The following is a 14816-nucleotide window of genomic DNA, read 5'->3' as shown; positions in this document are numbered from 1 at the left end:
ATGCTGCGGCACGAGGTGTGTGAAACAGAACACCCATGTTGTTGCCCCGCCATGCGAGGATATGTAAGTTACATACATGGTAACTCGTCAGCATGCATGAGGTGTATGAAACAGAACACCCATGTTGTTACGACTGTTGTTGCCCCACCATGCGAGGATAAATAAGTTACATACATGGTAACTCGTAAGCAGGCATGAGGTGTATAAAACAGAACACCCGTGTTGTAACGACTGTTGTTGCCCCGCCATGCGAGGATATGTAAGTTACATTTGCTTAATCAATCATTACTTTACGGCCTCCGTCTCAACAGATTAGGTGGGAAACCTTCCTAGCTAACTCTCTTTGGTGTTAATCTCTGCTACCATCTAGCGGTTGTATAAATATGAATTTATTTTCAAGAATTGCACAGTCGAAGCAATAAAGCATGAAACAACACAACGAAGTAATAATACACAAATTAAAACGCAGCAATACCGTAAATATTTAAACACAACACTAATCACAGTAAATATGGTCTTGTTACAATGCACAACATATAGAAAGTAAATCAAAACAAATATACAATGTTTTGCTATTGTTGCTACCAGAAATAACGTAATACTAATTTTTTGTTGTTACGTTATTTTTTGCACCAACGTTTTGTCTGCCACCTGGCAAGACGTCATCATATCATGACAACTATTGGTTCAACAAAGTTAATGTTTATACTTTAAAGTAATTTGTATTATAGTAGGTGGGGGAAGATGGAACACCTGTCCACTTTATTTTCCCGTCCCATTTTGTAGTAAACAATGAACATTCAAAGAATTATAAAACCGTATCCTCACGACTCCCATAGACCGTTGTTAACTGTTTAAAACACGACCAGGATATTTGGATGTTATGTGCTAAAGGTGTCCCATCTCCCCCACCCTACTATATTAGAATATATCATGAATGATTATTAAATGAACTTTTGTTGACTGTAAACATGAATAATCAGATCAACATTAATGTACCGTTGGTAATAATTTGCATAGTTCATAAAGTTAAGTTCTATTAAAGCAGCATTGGAAACAACAATTACCCAAAACTTTTTGGGGTATTAGCCAACTGTGGCTTAAATCTTAATCCCAGCTTTGCCATAGGGCCTCAAACATATATATTAGAATATATAGTAGGGTGGGGGAAGACGGGACACCTTTAGCACATAATATGCAAAAATCCTGATTATGTTTTAAACAATTAACAACGTTCTATAGAGGTCGTGGGGAAGCGATTTTATAATTTTTGGAATGGTTTTTGCTTACTATCAAATGGGACAAGAAAATAGAATAAAAAGGTGTCCCATCTTTCCCCACAGTACTGTACAATGAAAGCTTAAGACTGTAAATAATGGTAAGCATAAACGTAGCGTACGGCAATTAGTAATAATGTTCGTACCCTCAAGACTCACATAGACCGTTGATAATTGTTTAAAACTTGATCAACTTATTGGAATATTATGCGCTGAAAGTGTCCCATCTTACCCCACCCTACAATCTGAATATAAGGAATGTTGAAACTAATGCTTCTGTGGTCCAACAGCAATCAATGCAATAATAGCAATGGCAAGGAGAATTATTATCATCCATAAAACTGAAATAAATAAGCAGTTTAAATATGGAAATATATAATAGGACTTTACATCTTATGGTGGCTCTACAGAGATGCAGTGGTTAGAACACTAGTAGCTAAGAAGGTACAAGATTCAAAGCTTAATGCTGCCACCACTGTGGGCATATGTGTCCTTGGGCAAGACACTAAACAAAATTGCTCCAAACCGGTGGTCATTAATGGGTTGTTAAAGTTGTCAGTCATACAGAAAATAATCACCCACAAAGTTACATACGTGGTAACTGGTAAGCGGGAACGAAGTGTATGAAACAGAACACCTGTATTATAATGACTTTGTCCAACCACGCGAGGATCAACAAATTACATTTATTCACAACTTACTGCAAGAAGATGACTTTCTTGATATTTTTAAAACGCTCGTTGTTTGTTGTTTAATCCTGGAATCAGTTTCTTCGATTCTACCATGGATGTCATCAATTAACTCTGTCGGTGGAAAATAAAGTCATAAATATATATATGGTGTATTGTTGCAATACATTACATTGCACCACATTACACAAAGTAATTTATTCAAATGTTAAACTTTATCTGAACTATTATTAAACGTCTATTAGTCTATTGTCACATTGGAGGATATCTGTGTCAAGTACCATTCGCATTGTTACTTGATGGGAGAAGGGGAAAGGTTCTATTTGAGGCTGACGATGCCAATTAAGCGAAATATATATCTCCAATACAACAACTGGTTGGACATAATTTTTGTCTGTTACGTTTTCATGGCACCTTATCCTTAATGGAAGAAAGATTCTTTTTCAATAAACTGGATATTCCTGCTTGCATTGAACTTGTGAGATTGGGCTAAGCTAGAAAATTGATGTCAATATGTCGTAATAACATAACAGTTACCAAAAACAGCCACTACAACACAATAGAACATGCCCATCACACAACCCACCATTCTGATAGTCAGCTTCCTTTCCTATGTTGATACCAATGTTTTTTTGCCGACTCAGCGTTTCTGATAAAACGTCCAATCCAGCATCTTGGTCTGTTGATAAAGAGGAATGCATTAATAAATGGAACTTGTTTGCTCTTAAGGGGCTGGGTAACAACAGTCGTTATAACAGGAGTATTATAAAACCACTGGCATTAATGACATACACCAAAAGTTTGGGTGTTGGGGAATGGTCCAAACCTGGTCTAAATTCCTGGTCCTTAGACCTCATCCACAAACAAAACAAAGTAAAGCCATGGTGGCAGCATTGAACCTTGAACCCGGTATAATAGACTTACGAATTATGCTCTTTAAATACTGATCCATGGACTAATGTTCAAAACATAACCAGCCACATTTAAATTTAAATGCCAATTTATATCGTTGCATAGTATCACTGTGAGCCTTGAACCCAATATACTCTGGTTACAATATTAGCCTTGTAAGTAAAACACAGCACCATTAAACACGACACCTCGTATAACTTGTGCTTGTTTCTTTCTATATTCTTCTAATGAAAGATTAGAATTCCTTTCCGCGTATCCAACCATGGGTTGCCGTATGAAGATTGACTTTGGTCGTGATTAGACGATAATAACGCAACTCTGCAACATAGAGATCGTGTATATATTATAGACATCACATATTTATAGTTACTTTCAATATGAACATTACAACCCGTGTAAGATTGTCTTCATTTTAAACACTTGGTTTAAAAAAGAAAACAAGTACACATTATAGATTGATATCACTTTTTTATAGTTTTGTAAAGAATATTTCATGGGGTTTAAGTGTTTTTAATTCTGGGAATAAATTGTTGGAGCAGTTGGCACTCATCATCAACATAGGGGAGTTAATAGTAGGGTGGGGGAAGATGGGACACCTTTAGCACATAAAATCCAAATATCTTGATCGTGTTTTAAACAATTAACAACGGTCTATGCGAGTAATAAGAATACGGTTTTATAATTCTTTCAATGTTCTTTGTTTACTACCAAATGGGACAAGAAAATAGATTGAAAAGGTGTCTCATCTGCCCCCACCCTACTATATTGAATTTAAAACAAACAACCCACCTCTCAGCAGCAGAACTAGTGGATAATGATCGTTCAGCAGCTTTATCCAGGATTCGAACTTTTGTGCTCAAAGTATCGAGAAGGTTTTGTCGTCTCTCTACCTCCCCGTGTGTCCTGTGGATGAAAAGAATATTTATTTTGGCATTAAACAAATAATTTTATGTTACTGTGAGGTAAGATGGATATTGTTAGCACAAAATAGCCCATATTTCCTGATCTTGTTTTAAACTAACAAAGCTTCCTTAAAGTGACACACACAGTTATAAAACTCTGTGTTTACTACTAGATGAGCGAAAAAAAGAGAAGGAAAAAATGTCCCCCCCTATCTACTATAATACTCTATTTCAAAACACCATAGAAATAAAATCAATGTTCTTACGTAGTATGGGATTTAGCAGATCGAATTAAATCCAGTCTTAACTTCTCTGTCATTGATTTTAAGTTCAATAAATCTTTCTTGATCAAACAGTTAACCTGGGGTGGAAAGGATTTGGTATAAATATTGTAGTGGTTGGAGCGCTTGCTTCATAACCAGAGGGTACAAGATTCAAAGATCAATGCTGCTAGTAATAAGTATTGAAGGGGTTATGGGCCAACTCTGTCCAAATCCCAGGTATCGTGGCATGCCTCGCTGTAGGACCTCACCCATATAGAATAGAGTGTGGGGTAAAGGGCCAACGCTGCTCTAAATCCCAGGTTCTTATCCTTGGTCCATACATACCCCTTACAGAATATATCTGTGTGTCCTCGGACAACACACACACCACACATAGTATATTCATACACCTCCTGTAAAAGAAACAAACCTTTGAAACACTTCCTCCAAGCCTTATTTCCTTATTCCTGTCATTTATAGATTCAGCAACATCTTGACAAAGTTGTTGGCAACTTGAGTAATCTGCTTGCCTGTATTAAACATATTGTGGGTTAATATGAATGGTGGGTGGGGGATATACCAAGGTAATTTCTAAGTTACAATTCTTGGTTTTAAGTCCTAATGAAAAAGCATAATGCATAACAATTATGAATATCGATACTTTGGTGCAATCATAGAAATAAAGCTATCGGAACCATACTTTTAAAACACAAGGAAGGCAGGGATACACACAATCCTGTAAAACAAATCCAACTTGTTGATTGACAGACTCGACAGTCATTATAACACAGCAAGCATATAGGTGTTCCGTTTCGTACACCTCATGCTTGTTTACGAGTTACTACGTATGTAACTTAAACTTGGTGGGTGATTATTTTGTTATCTTACTTACCACATAGAACAAAGTTTTCTCACAAACCAACCAACTAAGCAACCATAATTATAAAACTATATCGCTCTGAAAAATAATAGAAAACATAAAAATGGGAACTTAAAAAACAATAATAAGTTCGCATTATTATTATGAAAAGTATGTGAAAATCAATTAGGAACACGATTGTAGAAATAAAACTTAACTCCCTGGCGTAATAACAAGTCCCCATGTCTTGCCATAGGCCCTCATCCATATGAATTAAAAGTGCTAGATTTCAAATCACAGAAGTTTGAACTTTTTTCTTAAAGCAAAATGTAAAAACAATAACAGTGCATCTAACACACAGTGCATCGAAATATTTCACTTTTATTTTATACTCAAACATCTAATCAAAGTAATCAGCTATATCCACATTCGGGTCCAACAAGTTTTCACCTAATGCAGAAACATCAGTTTGATTTAAAATTAAATTTTCAAACGTTTCTTCTAAGTCGGTCTCCCCAATTAAAACACAACCAATAACTCGGCCGTTAAATAAAACAACCTTAACATATTCCTCGTTCATTTCAACACGTAGCAGGAATTCTAAGCTGTTTTTATTGTCGTTATTTTTCTGAGCGTTATAATTTCCGAGTAAAACAACCTTTTTGCCGAAAAAACTCGTAACGTGCGCGAACAGTTCAAAACAAATATCAAGAGGAATATCTTCCTTCATTGTTGAATGTCCTGCCATGCATTGTGCCGCAAACAATCCCATTTGTCTGGCTTGTGTCCAAAGCCGCATCTGATGCCAATGCGGCGATTCTGGCCACTTGGCTGTGCTACATACATCCCCAGCAGCATAGACATCATATAACCCGACCACCCTCATGTTCTCGTCAATCTCAATACCGCTGTCGAGCCCAAAAGTGCACGAAAGATCGGTAAACAGCTGAACATTGGGGACGACACCTGTAGCGCTTATCACAAAATCACAAGCATGTGAGACAGCATTAGTTAACTTAACATGCAGAGGCCAATATTCACCACTTGGCTTCTTAGTTTCATGTAAGTTGCAACAATTATCACTTCTTACATGCAAGTCCTGCACCTCGCACTCATATTCAACATTAACACCACAAATGTCGTCATTCGTTCCAGTTAAACTTAAACTCTGGTGCCAATCTGGCCCAAGAGCGCCTCCTAGAGTCTTGCTTTCCGTGGTATTAAAGTCCGAGACTTTATAAATCATTCGCTTAGATGGAATTTCAGTTTCAAAATTTTTTAACAAATCTTGTTTTCGTTGTAAAAATGGCAGAAAAAATTGTCCTGCCCCGCCATCAAAGAAAACATTGCTGATGGATTTGTCCTTGATTGCCCAAATCACTTCACAGTTCTTGATCTGAAACACAAGTTCTGTTGCGATCCCTCCATTCCCAACAACAACAACACGTTCCGATGATTTTAACATCTTGTCCAACTCCATAGCAGTTGCCGTGTCTCTTATCCCAACCACACAATTATTTTCGGGGAAAATCACATTTTGTCTTGCACCAGTACAAACACATACTTTATCATATGATATGGTTTCTCCACTACTCATAAATATTAACTTATCTTCAGTATCAATCCGCACGGCTGAGCATTTATGAACTTTTACATTCGGATGTTTTGACTCATATTCTGTAACTGGTATTTCAGTGACATCAAATGTGACTAAATTTCTCGTCAGTTCGTTGACGTTTCTTGCAGCTTTGATTATTGGTGTTGGTGACACAAGACAAACATTTGCATCAGGTGAATGGGCAAGCAGGGCTTCAGCACACGACACCCCAGCTATTCCACCCCCTATCACTACAAACCTAAACCCCATCACTGCTGTTATAGGAATAAGATATTTTACAGGTGATGAATAATTGTTGTTAAACTATAAATGCAGGGTAACACAATGCGAAGGTCTGGGGTAATGGGACCTTTTTTGTCTAAACCTTAGGTACCAAGGTGTACCACGTTGTAGGACCTCACAATCCTAGAATAAATCTGCATAAACTACTTAGACTTAGATCAAAACTGTTAGGTGTCTTGCTAAAAGACACATCCCCCAATGGTAGCAGCATCGAGCCTCGAACTGTGTATCCCTTGCTGGTTACAAGCGCTCAAACGTGTGCCAGAGCGCCGTTTTGAACTAAACTGATTTTGGATTAATTAATTTGTCTATTTATTATACCAACAGCAACAAAACTACACATAAACTACTAAAGCAGTCCTGGACATGCTCACATGCCTTTTCCAAATAAAAACACTACCATAGCTGAGTTATGAGTATGCAACATCAGAGCAACAAAACTGACGCAACTTACGTCCAACATGAAAACAAGAGAGCAGAGCTCTAATGAATGGGCACATATTTATACATTCTTTATTTGACTGACAAAATTTGCGTATATATTATTCGTCTATTAGATATATTATTCGTATATTAGATAGAAATAAATGAAGGATATATATTTCGTTTATCTCAAACAAAATATATAAAATTGACTCTGATAGACGATTAAAGAATTTAAATTATCCTTCGCATTTTCCACTCAAGTGCACCAGATAATGCAGCCTGTCGCTTCTCAAACATAAACACAACATATATTGACCGTCCTTCACATTTTATTAATGCAACAATGAGGTACAATGACGTCACAAACAGTCGGGTGACATGGCACAGGGTATTTCCCTCATATGAGAGAAACTGTGAACTGAACGCAAAAATAGAAACAATATAAACCAGTAATAGCGAAATGATTTTCCAATTTTCTGATTTGTAATTCATTGAAAAAAAATCCTCCCCATTTATTGCACAACCGGTGTCATATTGGGGGTTTTCCCCACCTTTGTGATTATCTCTTATGGCAGCGGACAATGGTAGACATAGGCACCTAACTTTCCAAAATGCAGGGGAGGCAGGGGTAGTTAGATGCACCATCATGTGAAACATATTTCACCTCATTGGTTGAAATGCTCACTGATTAATGCAGTGCGGAGATCCTGGGGGTGGACCTGCACACCCTGCCACCCCACGTCTGGCGCCTATGGTTGGAGAGATCACAGTAATAATTCCCATTGTGATGAAAGAATCGACAAGCAGCAGGCTGCGATGCATAAAGTTGAAAATTTGACGAAAAGGCAACGATTGACCCTGAAATATGCTCGCTCTGCTTCGTCACCGTGTGGATAAGTTGGCATCAGCGTGGTGACCTCATGGTGGCAGTCACGAGCTATCATGACTGAGTTCGTATAAAACAGAGGACATTATCCGAACAACCTTGGGGTCGAGTATTTGTGACATCGATAATGATAACAATCGTAGTTGATACTTCACAAACGATGATCTGTAATGTAATAATAGGAGGTGTTAGAATAATAAGGTTAAACACACGAGAAAAATAAGAAAAATCCATTGTCATGCTTCAGTGGTCAGTATAACCGAGAAATTACAGGTTCAAAGTTTGACAAGATATGCCTATTACCCCAACACCCAGGGTGCTACAATCTGTTAGTGGCCATTTGGTTGAAGCAAGAGCAATGTTCCCAAAGGGCCTTTACTTAGGACACCTATCAGTATCGAGCATCAAACTTGCTACCCTAATACACACAAAACTAACCAACCTGTTCTCATCCAGTTTAGCCAAACACAGAATAGTTGTCGAACACTTGATCATCATAAACTCTATTGTGCCACAGTTAATATTTTGTTGGACGGCGGAAAACATTCTTCGATTTGACATTCCAGTCTCTTCGCATTCCTGTGGGAAAGGGGGTTGATTTTTGTTAAATATGTTATGTTGGACTCGTTCATTTTAGATGCCTGTTGTTGCTAATTGGTAAACACAATTACAGGTTTGGATGTTAAAACAAATTTAGGGTATTTTATAGGGGTCTTATAAGACCACCATCTTTGACTCCACTTATAAAACTGGCACCCTACTTTTTAATTCAAGAAAGCATGTAGTTGAATGTATAACTAATACGTGTTTATCCATAGCCCATAAAAAGGTATTACCAATACGTTCAACTCCCTTACCTCAAGAAATGAAATAAGGCCGGATATTGCTCCTTTCTGTAAAGCTATAGCACGAGCTGCCACTGTATCACCCCCTGCCAGGTTTGCTATTAAGACGATTGCAAACTCACGAAGGGTTTGGTCTTTACGATCGCATATTAAGTTTACCTGTGGGGGGTGAATTGGTTATGTCAATTTTGTGGCTAAGTTATTGTACCATATATATATATATATAAGTTATGTTACAGCAGTGGTTAGGCGGACAAAGGTCTCTAAAAAACTTAAAAAACTTATGAGACTTCTTTACTCCAATTCCTATAGTTCAAAGTTACATACGCGGTAACTCGTAAGCAGGCACGAGGTGTATAAAACAGCACACCGGTGTTATAAAGACTGTCGTTGACCCACCAGGAGACATTCATATAACAACCCCATACAATTAAATACAAAGCAACCCACCAAGTATCCAAACAACTTTTCTATCCGACTAAAAGGTCGTGTAGCAAGTATAAGGTCAACATTCTGATCCTTGATGCTGAGTTTTGTGAGGATCTCCAACGCCAACCTTTGTGGGGATAACATGCGCCTGGAGATGTATCAAGTTAAGTTATTGGTTTTGAGATTTAAATCTTCAGCCAACGTCTGTGTTATAACGACTGTTGCCCCACTATATCACGATAAAGAAATTCCATTTAATTCAATTCGTTAGTTTATGTTGGTTTTACACATATATCAGTCACAACAAAAACTTACGTATAAAAGGCACACTTGTGTTATACATGAGATTCCATAAGTTACATTTATTTATTTCTATTAAATTTGATATCCATTTACTAACATGGTCGTTATTCAACTCTCACCTCGACCTTGACGATGAAAAGGAATCTGAAGCATCGGACGACGGACAAACGGACCAATGAAGGCACGCCTCCAACACCGCCATAGCAACATGGTCGTCAGGAAGCTCCGAGAGGTCCACCGAGTGCGCAATGTTTGATAAGATGACAAGTGAGTCTTCCCTAACCCTTCGAACCGTATCCCACCACCAGGGGGCAGTATACACCTCCGTGTTTTCATCAGAATCGAGCACGGTGGCGCTAAAGAGTCTACGCTGTCGCGGACCCTCAGTTTTGTCTTCCGGAGCAAAAAGATCTGACTTTTTACTCTTCTTCCCGGATAAACCGACCGAGTTTAAATAATACGAGCGATTGTCCGATTTCTCATCATTTTCGTCGCAACTTTCGCTGTGCGGTGATGCGTGTCTGGGTCTCGTCCTGTGTTTATGACGCAACAATAATGTGCCAGACAGCGCCCTCATGAGTTCACGCTGTCGACAAAGTTCGTTTGCGTTCCCTGGAACAAACGACAATCCACGGATGATGTTGGACAAGCATTCCAACCTCCGTGAAACCTCCGCTTGCCTCTTGCAAACATCTTGATGAATCACAGGACCAAGGAGCAGATCAACTTGACTCCCATCGCTCCCTGCTGCTTCATCTTCAAGCAAGATGACATTCCTTTCCTCCAGGACTTTCTCCACCCTCGAAGTCAAACTCAACCTCGGAGAATCGTTCAATTTATTCGAATCCGTTGTAACTTGTTCAACTTTTACCTCAGCTTGGTTCAAAATTAGGTTGGTTTGCAACCCATTGCATAAAACGGGCTTTTCTTTCAAAACAACTTCAACTTTTTCTTCTTTTATTAACTTTTCTGATTCTTTTGTTATTACTTCTGCCATTATGACATCACTTTGTTCGTTGGTGACATCATTCAACTTGTTTATGACATCAGGAACTTTCTTTATGATATCATCAGTTTTCTTTATGATGTCATCAGTAGTATTTGTGATGTCAGCAGTGTGATTTGTGATGTCATCCGTTTTCATTATGACATCCTTAGTTTTTATTGTGACATCATCACATTTCTTTGTTAGGTCATCATTCTTTGTGACATCAGGATTAGTTATGAGATCATCAGTTTTCTTTATGACATCACAAACATCCATTTTCTCATTTTCATCTGTTCCATTTGCAACAATTTTTTCATTGTTTGTTTTAGTTTCCGGAATGTCTTCAGATTTTTCTGCAACCTCCTTTTTGATATCTTTGATGATATTATCAGTCATGACATCATGGGTAGTGACATCATCGATGACATCATCATCCTCAGGAGCAAGCACGGAGCAAGGGATGGAAAGAACATCCTCGAGTGTCGCTTCCACGACCCGGATCGGTTGTTCCGGCTCAGTGATCTCGTCATGTTCCACTTGAGTGGCTTCCGTTGATTGTTGAAAACTTACGATGATGTGCGACAAGTCATCAGATAAGTCAATCTGTGATGTCATAGTTGCATGATGACGCAATGCCATTGAATTATAAAACCGTTTCCGGTTTGCCCATGACTACCATAAACCGTTGTTGAGTGTTTATTACACGATCAGGATATTTCAATTTTAGTGCTAAAAGTGTCCCGTTTTCCCCCACCCTACTATAATTTATATTGTTGGAAATTACCTTGTTTGCGAAATCCCATTGGTGCGTTCGATCAACCACGAAGGGGTCGGTTCGAGGTTCAACTTTGATCGGGAGTTCGGAGAAAACCCCGTAAAGTTTCGCGTTTGCTTGGCCTGGGAAAGGACGGTTGGTTGATTATATCTAGGTGGCTTTTAACATAATTTTTGGGCGTTTATATGGTTCATTAGGGTATTGAGGTAATGGGGAAACTCTGGTGTAAATTCTAGCTCCTCAACAAAGACCCCACTCATATAGAATAGAAGATATGGTTAGTAGAGGTTAGTAGTGCAGGGTGGGTTCAGCTTAACCGCCATAATAAGTAATAATTGTTACAACCTGGTGTCATAAAAAAAACCTACCAGTGTTAAACATTGGACCAGATACCCACTCCTAAACATGAACAAAACAACTACTACAAAATCCTCACCTTTCTTCTTCTTCCCTTTATTGGTCTTCATCTTAGTTGGAACATCTGCTGTTTCATCTTCCAATGCATCTTTTACCTCAGGGTGAGGGGTGGGGTCAAAGTTCGCGACCCCTAACGCTTGTTGCTCGCTTGATAAAGTAAAGATGGCCGACAAACACCGTCTGTGAATGGGGTATTGTGATGTCATGAACTCAACAAATTTGTGAGGATTTTCATGATGTATTCAACACATGTAGACTTTTGGACATACTTTTATACCAAAACTGCCATGTATTATGTAAATACAAATATACAAAAAAGTGAAACAAATACAAAGCAGTATACAGTGATCATTAATGGGTTGTAGCAACCTCAGTTTCGAGGTAAAGACTGAACTCTGGCTCAAATCCGAGGTTTCATTACATGCTTTACCTTTCCCACTTAGAAGAGATGGAACACATACAAGTTAATGAAGTTATACCTAACCTCATATTACACCACAACCACCTATAATGCTATAAGCATATTTCCATAATCAAACACAACCAACAAAACCTCACCTTGTCTGAGTATTACACTTTACTGTCTTTACCTCAACACATACAAGTTATAGCAAACAGTATTACATCACACTCACCTATAATGTTCCACTAAAGCATCGAGCAACCCAGGTAGTTGAACCAACTTAAACTGAGCTATAGTTTGTTGATCGTATAACAATACTGTTAACACATTAAGTGCCCATGTACTTTCAACTAGCAGACCACTCTTCAATGCCATGATCACTTTCCAACCTTCTAGTACACCAACTGTGGATGGTATGTTGTTAATGCAGCTCTTATTATAGTACGATGGGGTAAGACGGGTCTACAGGAGTTGTGAGAATACATTTTTTAGGATTCTTTGAATATTCTTTGTTTACTGAAGAAAGGTGTCCCAACTTTCCCCATTTTATTGTATCTTATATATATATAAGTTGCTTTTAGTAAAATAGCAAAGATTAGAACAAAGGGTTAAAAAAGACGAAGACTAAACCATAGTCATTAAAAAGCATGTTTGCTGCATACCATGTAGTAAAAACAAAACTAAATATGTGGAAATAAGTTGTAATACCTTATATGGAATATTCAATATAAAGTGCCATGTTACTGCATTTTAATATTGTCACCACATCATTTTAATAAATTTTAAATAATGTGTTTCATATTTGGTACGAAACACTTTATACAAGACTTCACTTACCATCTCTGCAGGATTTCCTCTGGAACCTGAAGTTCTTAGGTTGGGTGGCTTCCACTGAGTCAGGGGGGAACAAGTTGTCTGATCTTAACATGGAGGATCTGTACACTTGTCTGTTGGGAGTTGGATGGGTTGGTGGTGTGGCGGTATACAAACTTATAATACACAGTATGTTGTACTATATGGCGCTAATTACTTAGCATAGATGACTTGTACACTTATCTGTTTGGAGTATGCTAGGGGTATGTTACAACTATATACTAGTTTTCTATTAAATCTTCAATATAACAACGTCATGGCACCCTTATGTGATGTACTAATGTCTTATTCCTGGTGTATGACTCAGAAACTCATTTATATCCCTTTTTTACCAATTATTTCATAAAGATACGTGCACATTTATTAAAGCTATGCTCTCTTGTATACATCTAAATAAATTAAGACATGTTATATCAATAACAGCAAAAATATTAAATATGTTTCACCTTTTCCTTTGTTCCATTGAATATTTATGAATATGCTGAAACTGTACGGGACTTTGTGCTTGCTGGGTGACTCCAGGGTGGGGCCATCTTGCTCCATCGTGTTTGGGAAAGCCTCCTGATGGCTGAGACCCCCTGTCACGCCTTAGTGGTCCTCTGTACATGGGGTGAGACCCATGTGGGGTCGAAGGCCCACTTGAGGGATAACGAGGGCGGGTACGGTCGTAAGCAGGGTGGTTTTGAGGGTAATTCCCTGGGGTGGGGTAATGGGAAAGGTGGCTTTCCTGTGATGTCATAATGGTTAATGTTATTGACAAAGGTGATAATTATGAAATAGAAGTAAGTTTTGCAATTGCTAACTTTGCAATTAATATGAAAGTACATCTTAGCAGGATTGAAGTGACATGTGTGTATTATAAGCAACATTACTTAAATCTAAAGTGTGATGGCGTGCTTTGTCGTGTCACTCACATACAATGGAATGTTTTTCTATGAACTTATTCCATAAACTGAATACCTACACATGTTAACGTATTAACACAATGCATACTTACAGGTCTGATATATTTGCTTGGGGGACCATACTGGTCAGTAGCTGGACGTTTCATACCAAGGTATTGGTTGGGTGGGGTGTAGGGGTGGCCAGGGTAGCCCTGCTAATAGTGGGGGTTATAATAGGGGTAATGCCAGAGTTAAAATCAAGTATTTTTGTTCATTTCTGACTAAAACAGTGTTTATTGTATGTCTGTATAAATAAGCATAGCCAGAGTATATTGCATTCACAACAGGTAACATGCATGGCTCATTGTAGTTCTTCACCCATGTAGAATAAAGTAGGCTCATATACTCCATAAACAGTAATTTTTCTTACAGTAAACTTTAGGGAGTAACATCCCTTGCCCTCTTGTACGAGGGTGTTACCCACTAGATTAGAATACGGTGCCATTATAGTTTCTGGGTGAAAATAGCATTTTCTTTAACAGCCTACCTGGTTGGGGTAAGTTGGTCTCGCACTCGGTGGTTGTCCCATAGTGTTGGGGTAAGGTGAGTTCCTGGGTGATGGGGCTTGGGGATGTATGGGGAAGCCCCGGGTTGGGTGGGTACAGACCCAGGTCGGTGAAGTGAAGGGCTGGGTGGGTAAAGGGGGTTAGATGTAGGGATTTTGTAAAAAGTTTTCAAAAAATGTTGGGAAAAATTGTTAAGTTGTTTATTAAAAGTTGACAACA

At 38.3% G+C, this 14816-nt stretch overlaps 3 protein-coding genes across 4 annotated transcripts; all 3 read right to left on the bottom strand.

The window, feature by feature from the left end:
• Nucleotides 1-373: 373 nt before the first annotated feature.
• On the bottom strand, nt 374-7206 carry LOC100180517 (pyridine nucleotide-disulfide oxidoreductase domain-containing protein 1-like). Its single transcript, XM_002122931.5, has 8 exons — nt 4936-7206; nt 4474-4573; nt 4047-4141; nt 3668-3781; nt 3067-3196; nt 2553-2645; nt 1979-2080; nt 374-1618 (listed from the first exon to the last, which is right to left on the bottom strand). Exon 1 carries the CDS (start codon nt 6767-6769, stop codon nt 5303-5305), a length of 1467 nt encoding a protein of 488 aa, XP_002122967.3. The 5' UTR covers nt 6770-7206; the 3' UTR covers nt 374-1618; nt 1979-2080; nt 2553-2645; nt 3067-3196; nt 3668-3781; nt 4047-4141; nt 4474-4573; nt 4936-5302.
• LOC113474049 (syntaxin-8-like) lies at nt 1545-4940 on the bottom strand. The gene is made up of 7 exons (XM_026837082.1): nt 4936-4940; nt 4474-4573; nt 4047-4141; nt 3668-3781; nt 2553-2698; nt 1979-2080; nt 1545-1618 (listed from the first exon to the last, which is right to left on the bottom strand). The coding sequence occupies exons 1-7, from the start codon at nt 4938-4940 to the stop codon at nt 1545-1547; spliced, it is 636 nt and encodes a 211-aa protein (XP_026692883.1).
• Nucleotides 7207-7537: 331 nt separating the features above from the next.
• On the bottom strand, nt 7538-14768 carry LOC100175834 (AT-rich interactive domain-containing protein 1A-like). Of its 2 annotated transcripts, none has more exons than XM_018814385.2 (12): nt 14579-14768; nt 14145-14246; nt 13594-13874; nt 13112-13221; nt 12507-12678; nt 11891-12051; nt 11464-11576; nt 9811-11282; nt 9410-9536; nt 8972-9118; nt 8557-8693; nt 7538-8279 (listed from the first exon to the last, which is right to left on the bottom strand). In XM_018814385.2, exons 1-12 carry the CDS (start codon nt 14618-14620, stop codon nt 8159-8161), a joined length of 2985 nt encoding a protein of 994 aa, XP_018669930.1. In that variant the 5' UTR covers nt 14621-14768; the 3' UTR covers nt 7538-8158. The 2 variants fall into 2 exon arrangements, with proteins under 2 accessions (XP_018669930.1, XP_018669931.1); XM_018814386.2 differs by having other exon boundaries at nt 14145-14243.
• Between the last annotated feature and the right edge of the window lie 48 nt (nt 14769-14816).

Source organism: Ciona intestinalis, chromosome 12 (assembly GCF_000224145.3).
Source record: "Ciona intestinalis chromosome 12, KH, whole genome shotgun sequence".
Taxonomy (NCBI): Eukaryota; Metazoa; Chordata; class Ascidiacea; order Phlebobranchia; family Cionidae; genus Ciona; species Ciona intestinalis.
This window is presented reverse-complemented; position numbering and strand designations above follow the sequence as displayed.